The sequence below is a fragment of the Typopeltis vanoorti genome, chromosome 10 (genome assembly GCF_054136105.1).
Source record: "Typopeltis vanoorti isolate ZY-2024b chromosome 10, IOZ_Tvanoo_1.0, whole genome shotgun sequence".
In the NCBI taxonomy this organism is placed as follows: Eukaryota; Metazoa; Arthropoda; class Arachnida; order Uropygi; family Thelyphonidae; genus Typopeltis; species Typopeltis vanoorti.
This window is the reverse complement of record NC_143558.1, coordinates 46,552,543-46,564,754: the sequence shown is the minus strand read 5'-3', so window position 1 is coordinate 46,564,754 and position 12,212 is coordinate 46,552,543. Positions and strand designations below refer to the sequence as shown.

The following is a 12,212-nucleotide window of genomic DNA, read 5'->3' as shown; positions in this document are numbered from 1 at the left end:
ATAGGCATACTGGCCAGATAACAGATGCAATTAACAGGCCTAACATGTTACCTTATATATATATCTTAGTTGCTTCAGCCATAATTCCAATCAAACTAACCAAACTAACTAGTAGATTAATTTGGAAAAACTTGAAAAAGATATTTTTTCCAACATTTTACCTATACCTTCGATATGGTGGAGATATGTCGATGTCATTTTCATCATATGGAAAGATACCATGGAAAACCTTCTGGTGTTTCTTAATAAAATCAACACACTACACAGTAAGATCAAATTTACTATAGAACTAGAGAAGAACAATGAACTACCCTTTCTTGACATACTGGTGAAGAGAGAGAATATAACAATGTTCAGCTGTCCATTTACAAGAAACCCACAGATACAAGAAGATATCTATATTATTCGTCAAACCATCATCGATCACAAAAACACAGCATCATTCATATGTTCTGCAATAGAGCCTTAAAGTTTATTTCAAAATAAGATGATGTACAATTAGAACTGTCGCAAATAGCTAAGACTCTATCTCTGAATGGATACCCCACCAACATTTTAAACAAATTTCTATTTAAAGACAACCTCCAACAGCATGTAACTGATTCCCAATATGTGTCCACAGCAGTGATTCCATATATTAGTTCAGTATCCACAAAATTAGCTAGAATGTTAAAAGCTCATAACATCAGTGTTTTTAAACCAACTATTGCGATCAGACAGGTCTTAAGATCATCTAAAGATTGAAGTCCCATTCTTCAAACATCCTGGAGTATATGTAATTCCATGCACGTGTGGCCTATCATACATTGGACAGACCTCTCAAAGTCTTTAAATAAGACAGAAAGAACATGTGGGAGATGTAAATCACATCAGGTTTAGCTCACCATTTTTCGACATCCAATCACGTTATAGATTGGAAAAACAGTTCTATGCCTTACATCGAGGATGACTACAGACACGGAACTTTTAAAGAATCAGCAGTGGTGCTATGCACAGGCAGCAATTTAAATAGAAATATTCTTAAAGACATATGGAAAAATCTCATCAATTCTCTCAGCTTAACTGAACTACAATACGCAAAAAACCACACAACATGTGGTCATGTACCAGATTCTGACTAATGCATGCACACTTCCAAATGAGAATTATCAAATGTAACGGCCTAACAGGTACGAACACTTATGTATTCATGTAACTTGGTGCATTTCTATTTACACCAGTACAGCCTTGATAATGGTAGACAGTAGCTAGTGAAACTGGTTGGCAATTTTGTATTTTATTCATTAAATCATATGGTCTTATTAATAAATTTCTCAATTTTAATACATTAGACCAAATATGAACAATTTAACATCATTCATTATTTAGTTCTTGAACTTCTTTATTTCTAAAATTGAGAATGCTGATCTTTCATAACATTTTTTTCCCTGTAGTTATTCTGGAAACTTTGAAATAATGTGGTTGTAACTCTCATGCTTTTTTTTTATTATTATTATTCTTTTAGAATATTTTAGCACACATGTTCCAAAGTCTCCAATTCGAGAATTGTTAGAAATGGAACCACAAAAGACAAAGTTTGAGTAAGAAATAATATCCTGCTATTTTGTTTTTCAGTATACATTTCATGAAATAACTAATTTTTAAAGTTTATTTTAAGCAGTGTCATTAATTTAGCAGTATCTTTTGTAAGAAATTATGAAATAGAAGTATGCAAAATATTTTTGTTACTAGAAAGAAATTTCCTGGAGCCTCTTTTTGCATAAAATTATTCATCTATGTCTCGGTTCACAGAAATTTAGACTTGTTTGGCATTTTCTAATACAAATGCAGTTACATTACAAATAAATACTTGGGCTACTACAGGGCTGTCAATGTGCAATATATAGCCTCTCACAGTCAAATCATGTCCACCTTGCAGTGGCATAGCCTGTTTCCACAAATGGGACTCTGGCGAGCATTGCCACTGCAAATGCATATCTTCCCTAGTTGGAGAAAATGCCAACTAAACTTCTAGGTAGTAGATGTCTTTCATCACCCAGTGAAATACCACCACTTTGCTTATTAGAGACCTGAAGTGGCTGCTACCATGTTTGGTCACTAGAACAGGGTTTCTGGTTTCTGTCCCCCCCCCCCACTCTTCCCGAATGCAGCGAGAGTCATACCCTCAATGAGATACCAATCTCACTGTATGGGACATTGGACCTTCCCCATTCAAGGATACACCAGTAAAACGGTTACACAGGCAGCCAGCCTGTTGTTTAGTACATAGGACTTAATCAGGTAGTAATAAACCTGGAGGCTTCCCAATCAGCTAGCAACAAATTCTGCAAACACATATTTTGCCAGTTCGTGACTGGAGGGAGACAAAATACTGTGACTGCAGGGGAGAACTGTCGAGGCCAGGTATTGACAGGAGACTTACTTCCTGCTTTGTGGGCAGTATATTTGTGAGTCTGTCACCTCTCACTGCTTGCCTCACTTTCTTTTCATCTCTTCCTCACCAAACGCAATAAACTACAACCAAAAGAAATGCGTTTCTATTGTGGATCTCAAAAATTCTTCCACACAAATTAGTTCAAAAAAAAAAAAAAATCATAAAAGACAACAGGAATTAAGCCAAACAACCCACTAACACTAATTCTTACCAAAAAAAAAAAAAAAAACGTTTCCACATCCATTTCACCAACATCCATGGCATAAACAGTGTGCACCACAACCTACAGACATCTAAACCAGAACTACTATTCCTTTCAGAACTGCAACTGGCCGCCACTGTACGCCTCAATTGGCCAATAGTGAGGTCATTCTATTGTTATATTAGAAGTTATATTACAGTGTAACTGTAATGTGTAGTTACATTACAGTTGTGTAATGTAACTACACATTACACAACTCAGTCTGCCACAAGGGTGGCACTTGTGCATTCGTCAGAACCAACATACCATGCCAGAGACTGCAAATCCTTGAATTCCCAATGGTTGATCTGCTTTGGCTCAAAATTTCTCTATCAAATCAGCCTTCCCTTTTCATATGCTCCCTCTATTGCTCTCCAAAATTTGTCAACCCTCTGACCTCTTCAACTTTCTCTCTAAAACTTGACTTTCTACAGTCTAAATTTCCCAATAGTGAGGTCATCCTTCTTGGGGACTTCAGTGTCCACAACTCATATTGGATTCCTTTCTCCAGTTTCACCAATCAAGCAGGCAGGGATGCTGAGGTGTTTGTCATCAGCAGTGACATATCTCAGCTCATCAATCTTCCCACCAGAATACCAGACAACTCCCTCCAGTTTGCCAACATGCTTGATCTCTTCCTAACTAGTTCCTCTTTCAGGTATACTGTGGTTGTCTTTCCTCCTCTTGGAAACTTGGACCATAACCTCATACAAGTCTCTTGCCACAGAACAACCTTCACCCACCAGTTCACAGTCTTGTGTCCTTTGGCACTACAAGGGTGCCAACTGGGAGGACCTCCATGACTTCTATTCCTCCTTCTCATGGCCTGACTATTGCTTCAGTTTTTCTGATCCAAACACCTGACCGAATAACAGAAATCATTCTCGCAGAAATTAAGGCTTTCATCCCTTATTCCACTTCTAATTGTCAGCTACCATCTAAGTATTGACTTACTATCAGGGGCCACCATTATCGGCACTATAACTTTAAAAAAATTACACAGTAAATTCAAAGCTATTAGATCACCGAACACTACTCTGATAGCTTTGGGCGATAAATGCACACCAGCCCTGATTGTCTCTATTCTAGATGTCTTCATCAGGGAGAGCGTGTGATCAGAGCACACACATCTCAGAGCGTGTGCTCTGATCGGCTGAGCCAATGAGGCTCAGCCGATCAGCCAGTTGGCATTGCATGTTTACTAGGTGTTACTCAAATCTTTTTAGGTGTTTATTGACCCCCTAGACAATTATCGACCACGTTGCCGAACCCCTGATCTACAACAAGTAAAAAAAAACCTTCTTTATACTGTACCTGATTTTATGTTAGACCATCTTCCTGGACTGACAACTACAAGCTGTATATCTTTCTCTGTAATATCCTATTAGCAAAATAACTGCAATTTGAAGAGATTTTCTCTTGATGCATTATCGTAGCCTTTTCCAGATGTAAAAAATTTAAATTCTGATCTTTGTTTTATTCCCATGATTTCTCAGCTGTTAATTGTGAAGTAATAGAATCTGTTCTTGAAAACTCTGTGGCCTGAGCTCAGCTTGTATCTCTCTGACTTTCTCCTCCATCTTTCTTAGCCTCTTGTCAAGTCCGCTTGCATAAATCATACCTGGAATATTTAATACAGAAATTGCTTTGTAATGCACATGTTCAGTTTTATTTTCATTTTCATAAATGGTACTGTGAGAACTCTGTTTCACTCATCTGAAATTTCATCTTCTGATCAAACTTGAATTATGCAGGTAGTCATTGTAAATATTTTATACCTCTATGTTTGAACATATTCTGTGGTCAAGTATCAGCTTCTGGATGCAGCCTCGGTTTTATATGAGATTTCAGAAATCTTTTTCTAATACTGTTCGGTCTCTGCATATCTCATTTAATAATTTTTTTCAAGTAATACTTGAAACATCTAGAATATCTTTATCTTCAGTTTTTATATCAGCTATCAACTTAATCATCCCTAATTCCTTTCATGGTATTCTTTCCTCTATTTCCAAGATTTATTTGTCTTCGTAGACATTTTGTACCTTGATATTCATTATCATTTCTTCCTCAAGTGTTCCCAAGACTTTTGTAGCTTTAGAGAATATGTGGGTGAAGGGATGTAAGAAAGATTTTTTTTTAAATATCTTTCTTACATTTTTTTTCTATGTTCTCTAAAAACATAGTGACTTTCTTTCTAAGAATTTACAGTGCAATTTTTCTTTACTAGGAGTGTCTTTTTTAGCTTCTAGAGTCCATCACGAAGTCCTGATTTTTCTGTCTTTGCAGACAACTCCATCACATGCTTCTGAGTCAGGGTTTTCTTCAGGTTTTTCATCCAGATCTCTAAGGTTTTGTTTTTGTTTCCAAAATATCATATTTTTTTTTCCCAGTAATATTTCATATTTAAGTCTACAGTTCAAATAATTACTAATAAATAAATTACTAATAAGCTGCTGATAAAGTTAAGTTTTTATAATAATTCAATGAAAAAGGAAATTCACTTATCTTTGTCTATTTTTTGTATGTAACAGTAATTAAAGTTTATTTTATTTCAGTTTGTTATTGTCTGTTAACTTAGTTCTCAGTTTTTCCCCTTATGAGAAATGGTATTGCTTTCCATAACAAAATTTATAGGAATGTGTGGTCATTGCAAGGTCTAAGTTGGATATTTCACTTTTTTTTTTTTTTCAATTGCCGTGACTAAGGTTATGTACCTCAACTTCAGGTTCGTTTATTTAATGTTCAAATGGATATCTAATAACAAGATGCACCGCTGTCTGTTCTCAGCATTCCATTTAAGGCTTTTTAGAAGTGTTCTCACACTTGTTAGTCCCCCCCCCCCCCCACCTTTAAATGATCCCAATATTTGTGAAAGCAAAAGATGTCTCTTTCATTTGCTATTTAAAAATAGCAAAATATGTGCCAGGTTAAAATGCTTCAACATTCAATTTCATTGTATATAAAATCCTTTATAGGTTACAATGAAAATATATGTTAAAGCATTTTTAGCCTGACACCTTTTGCTGCCACAGATCATGGAGTCACTTAAGCAGGGAGAGGGAGACCAATTAACTGTGAGAACGCCTCTAAAAAGCCTGTATAGAAAGTGGAAAACATATATTTTGGTGTATCCTGTTATTAGATGACCATTTGGGTGTTAAACGAATGGTGATGGACTGGCAATTTTCAATTTAAGTGAACACATTGGATTCAATTTTTTGTTGAAACTACATATATATTGTTATAGTATGGAATAATTTGATATCCTGCCAACTGAGGATTTGCTTGCAAGGTTCTTGCTATCTTTGTCAGGAACCTTGGCAAACAATGAAAAGTTGGCTCTTAAAATATCCTCAACAGAATTGAAGATGGACACCATCAACATAAGAAATATCAATGGAAAAGAAGTGGAGCTTGCAGAAGAAAGTATTTTCATGATTAATCTGCTTTTATATAGAGGCTGTTGACTGAATGTTTACCATAAACACTAAACAAGAATTCTGAGCATGAAAATGGCTTATCAGTTCAATGTTATAAATGTAAAGTCATGCAGATTGGCATATTGAGATATCCAGTGGTATATTATATTGGTGAGATTAAGCTAGACTGATCAGGCTAGGGATCTTGGAGTTTTGGTAGATAGGAAGATGAAGTTTTGGGCCATACCAAATATTTCAAATATAATGCAGAGGATAATTATAGTGCTGAAACTGATGTAAGAATAAGGAAGTCATTTTGGTTCTTTAGAAGACTGTAACACTATCTCATCTGTACTGTTGTGCACAAATCTGGGCTCCTAGTTTTTGAGGTGATGCAGATATGAAGAAGGTGCAAAGGAGAGTGTTACAGATGATATTGCGACTGTGGAATATAGATCACAACAAGAGACTGAGAATTTGCGATAAGCAAGTGTAGATGCTAGGCAGACAGGAGAAAGAGGGGTGATGTGATAGAGACCTGCAATCTTCTGAAAGGGTAATACAGGATAAGTAGATTTTTTTTTTTTTTATGGAGGGTGGGGAGGGGACAAGAGGGCATTCATGGAAGTTGAGATTGATGCATTCCAAAAAAGGAGTGAGCTAGATTTTTCTCTTATAGAGCAGTGTGTGACTGGAATGGCTTGTGTTTGGAGGTTGTGAGTGCAAAGAGTGTGAATGAATTCAGGAGAAAGTGTGACATGTTGTAAATGGTATATGGCCTTCCTCGATGAGTTCCTGACTCCCTGGAAATCTCTTATAATAATAATAAAATTGAAGAATATATATATTATTATTATTACCGTAACCTATATGGAATTAGTGGACTCATCATGGGGGCCCACTCAACCAGCAACATGTATCATATTGAAACGTGAAATCATTTACACTTCCTATATTTAAAATGCACTCTGACAATGCATTCCACTGACCAGCTACTCTCCATGTAAAAAAATCTACTTCTCATGCCTTTCTTCATCTTTATGCTATTTCCAGAAGATGATAGATACTTTGATGTAAAATCAGATATAAGCGTGTGCTTATCTTCACTGTTATTAATCATTTTGTGGATCACAGTATGAAGCAAAGTGGCATCCATTCTAATATCAAAATTGGACATTGTTTTATGCTTATTTCTTTCTTTATGCTATATCCTAAATATACTGACTACAAGGCTTTAGTACCTTTTTTATCTAAATTGAATAACTATTACAAAAAAGATAATTGTGAAAAAATTGACAGGAATATTGAAAAACATTAATTGCATTTGCATTTGTAACAGCATCATTCGGCTGCTGTCAAGTAATAACAACAGTGCAGGCACTGACATCTGGGAGAAACGAATCATTTAGTGCTCTATTTCTCAACATGATATTAATTCACACTTCAAAATAATGTTTCAAGACCAGTACAACATAATCCTGTGATATGTACTCAACTGGCAGAATGTTTAAGGATATACGTTAAGGTGAAAGCGAGTGGCGAATGTATATTTTTAATACCACATGCAAGACAGATGTTCAGCTTATAGTATACTAATATTATCATTTGCAATACTACTGCATACTTTGAAGATTCAGATCATGAACTTCAAGTAAACTTTTTATCATTGGGTATAGATACATTTTATTCACCGATGAAGCAATGTTTACTCAAGATGAAGGGACTAATACTTATAATTAGCATTTGTGGGCCTGTGAAAATTCTCATGTATTGGGTTGGCAAATAAGTTCGTTTGGTTTTTCAGAGTGGAATGAAACACATTTTATTTAATATATATAATACATACTAGTCAGTTATATATTGACCCTCTTTATCAATGACCACTTGCCCTCTGCCCGCCAACTTCATTATGCCGCGTTCATAAAACTCCTGAGGTTTACTGGTGAAAAACTGATCCAGGTGTCTTTTGACAGCCTCTTCATCGGCAAAGGTTTTCCCATTCAGTGAACTCTGCAATGATTGGAATAAGTGGTAATCGGAAGGTGCCAGGTCTGGTGAATACAGAGGATGCGGCAAAACATCCCAGCCAAGACGTAACAATTTACTCCAGGTTGTTAACGATGTGTGGGGTCTGGCATTATTGTGGTGAAAGACAACTGCTTTCTGATTTGCCAATTCAGGACGTTCTGTGCTAATTGCACAGGCCAGTCGCGTTAACTGTGAGCAATAGACAGTTGAATCAACCGTTCTGCTTGACGGTAACACCTCGTAGTGGACAACACCTTGATAATCCCACCAGACAGAGAGCATGATCCTCTTTGGGTGCAATCCCACTTTCGAGGTTGTTTGCGGCGGTTCACTCTTGTGCCCCCATGATCTTTTACTACCACATTATCGTACACGACCCACTTTTTATCTCCCGTAATCATCTGCTTCAAAAATGGGTTGTTTTCTTGGTACATCACAGCAAATCACAGATGGATATGCGAGCAGTCATATTGGCCTCAGTCAATTCATGCGGCACCCAAACATTGGGTTTTGAAACATATCCCAGCTTGTGTAAATAGTTTTCAATGCTTGCATCGGATATGTTCAGTACTGCAGCAATCTCCTGCACTGTTTGTGACTGATTTTTGTCGACAATATCCTTCACAACACTCGAATCAACTTCGGTCGGGTGACCGGCGCGAGCCGCATCACTGACGTCAAAATCTCCAGAATGAAATTTGGCAAACCACTTTTGGCATACGTATCCTGTTAAGGCACCATCCCCATATATGCTGCATATTTTTTATGGGCCTTCGCAGCTCGTTTGCCTTTTTTGAAATAAAAAAAGCAAAATATGCCGGTAATGTATGTTATTTCCTTCCATTTCTAAAAATATGTTACACACATGCAACTGAAGTAGGCTGAATGAAAATTCACTGAAAGGTTATGTGAAATGTTGCCTTTCAACTGCACAATAGCGACAGGCAAAGTGGCATAAACTTGTACTAACGCATAAACCGAACGAACTTATTTGCCAACCCGATGAGTGTCAAAACAAATTTGCAGTGCCAGTTTTCAGTAAATGTATAGTGTGTGCTTGATATGAAACCCCCTCCCAGATCCTTTGGAGGATATTTCCTTCATGCTTAAGCTCCAAGGCATTTTTTGTAGTGGGTTTCAAATTGTCTGAATATTATCTGATCTTCACTATACCAACCTTGGTCTAATTCTTAGCCAGAAAGATTTCCTGACCTTAACTTTTTTGGATTGTTGCATCTTGGATCATTTGAAAATATTAGCATATGTTAACATTAGGGATTGTAGAGAGTGTTAGATGCTGCACACATTCTTTTCAAATTGATCATCTAATGATAGACAGCATTCCATAAGCATTATTACATATGGAAATTAATTTTCAAATAGAAAGTAGACATTTTATGTAATTTTTATGAAAGTTCTGTTGTCTTAAGAATTGTAGTTTTTAAAGTTTGGTTATTTGTTTTGAATTCTTTGGTGAAAAAAAAGAGCTTTTTTTTTTAATCTTGTGTGCTTGGAGACTAAAGATAATGCATGGATTTTGCATTCTGAAATAGATATCATCTTTTTATATTTATCTCTTATTTATCTTTTATCTAGGCGTGCAGAAATGACTTTGAATGGAAAGGTGCGAGTAAGGGTAGAAGTATTTGGCAAAGGACAATTTATTGGAGTTGGGAGGAACAAAAGAATTGCAAAGTGTACTGCTGCCAAAAGAGCCTTAAGAGAACTAAAAAAGATGGAGAAAGAAGCGACCAGCAAAAGTTTCTGAATACTTTGATAAAATTTTTGTTCATTCATTCATTCCATTTATATGGATTTTATTATCACCTTTTCTTTTATAGTCATTATTTCTAAGGGAAAAAAAATCATTTTTAGATTACTTTTGGATTATAAAATTTTGAATTTCCATATTTTAAATTACAGTTATGGTTTAAATGTTAGAAATTTCATTATAAAATATTTTAAGCAATTTACTTTTCCAAAAGTTTATGTTGTTTTTAACTTTTATGTCACAGCTGTTTTAAACATGAAAATTTTTTGATTGATTTATTATTATATTCAGTTTAGCTCTTTTGTACATCATTTGTGTAAAGTGCACTGAATGACAAAGGCTGTCATATGATGCACAAAATAATATTTTTCTGAAGGATGAAAAACACAGCCAGAAATTCGTATTAAAGCCTATATGCATACTAAAGAATATTTTTCACTGTTTGATAAAATGTTTTCTATTTGTTGTCCCTTGAGTTATACCATTCATCAGAAAGTGTGTATACTCATCAGAATTAATTGCCTTGACAAAAGCATTGTATAGAATGTCTGCCTTTAAAAGTTATATATTTTGTAGCCACACAAAGTGAAATTTTTCTTTAATATCTTGCATTAATTTATTAATGCCAGATATTTGTTTAAAATTCAATGATACCATCGATAGTAATTTAATGTACTTTTTTCATCTTGGGATTAGACCTGTGTTAAATTTAGAATATATATATATATATATATATATATATAATTAGAAACTGCTGCCAGTAATTTTACCAATTACAGAAAAAATAGTTTTTATATATATGATGTTTATCTAGGCTACCTTTTTTCCTTATCTTTAACCATTTACAGTAGTAGGATTAACCTGATTCTTAAATCTTTTTCATGGTTAAATGTAGACTGCTCTGCATTGCAGTATATATAAATATATAGTATAGCCAAGTGGAAATTCATGTTAAACATAGTTACATAGTTTGTATCAGTTTTAAAAAGTTATGCAAGAAGAGTTGTATAAAATCATGTCAAGTTGTATTTTTAACTTGAGCTATGTTAATATGAAACCTCTCTGAAATAAATACGCTGAGTACTTCTCTCGGCTCTCACCCCTACCATTATTAAGTTGGGTTATTTCCTATATACTAAGCATAAAGTGAATCACAACTTGAACAAATTTAAAATAGTTTTTTCACATTTTGAAGTAATGGAAGTGCTGTAATAACAGATTCTTCCTTTTAATTTATTACTACTTCAAAATTTTCGATACTTCACCTCACTTTATATTTTATATCAGATTTTCTTTGAGTACATTTTGTTGTAATAAACATTACTTTATATTATAAAATGCATACAGTTGGTAATTGCCCGTTCATTGTTTCTTGTTCATTGACAAGAGTGAAAAAATATGTAATATATCATGTAGGATTCTTCATTCGCTGCAGCTTGTTATTTTTTTAAATTTTGAGCAGTCTTGCTATTATACTTGTAAAAAAATGCAAAAATAAAACTTAAAAATAGTTGAAAATTTTTTTACTACAAAATGATGCGCATTTTTTGCAACATTGTACAGATTATGATTATCATAAATATAATATTCTTATCCAGTAATATCACACTAATTACCTTTATTGCTGTGTTTACCAATATATAAAATTTTCTCAAACAGTTTATCTATAGAGTTCACTTTCTTGGTAAGTTATTAAAAAAAAAAGTTATAAAAAGTTTACCCGTTACAGATTTCAAGATAACTGACAGCACTGCACATTAGCTGCTGTTTCAAAAAATACAGTGAAAGTGTTGGGTGGGGCAGAAAAAAACCAAAGTTTCCAAGAAGAAAATCATGTTTTCATGTAACAAGATCTTGGGATCTTGTTTCATGTAACAAGATCATGCAGATCAGGGTCCTTTGGAGACCAGTCGAGTGTGGTAATGTTCATGTCCACAAACCATGCAGATACGTCAACAGCCTTATTATGGCATGGTGCATTCTCTTTTTAATAGAAATGGGGCTCAAATACACCACTTGGAAAATAAGTCAACAGACACATAGTGTGAGAAACAAACAGCCACCCTGCCCACTTAATAAGATGTAGTACCTCCTTTCACTGTGATGACTGCAGCAATCCTACTGGGGGAAACTTCCCACAAGTGTACGATAGGGATCAACGGAAATTTTGGACCATTTTTTTTGTAGGCATGTAACTAGTGGACTGTTGTAGGATGGACATTCCTTGACCTCACCTGATGCTCCAGTTCATCCCAGATGTTCAATAGAATTGAGATCAGGACTCTGATCTCAATTCTCTTGAACCTGTGGTGACCAGTC

General features: G+C 35.0%; 1 protein-coding gene across 1 annotated transcript in view; it reads left to right on the top strand.

Moving 5' to 3' along the window:
* The window catches only part of LOC150102389 (endoribonuclease Dicer-like), a 187,215-nt gene extending 175,804 nt beyond the window's left edge, over positions 1 to 11,411 (top strand). The window contains 2 exon segments of the mRNA XM_090399451.1: positions 1,505 to 1,580; positions 9,719 to 11,411. Coding sequence (XP_090255577.1) covers positions 1,505 to 1,580; positions 9,719 to 9,890 — 248 coding nt within the window. The 3' untranslated portion in view covers positions 9,891 to 11,411.
* Positions 11,412 to 12,212: the final 801 nt, after the last annotated feature.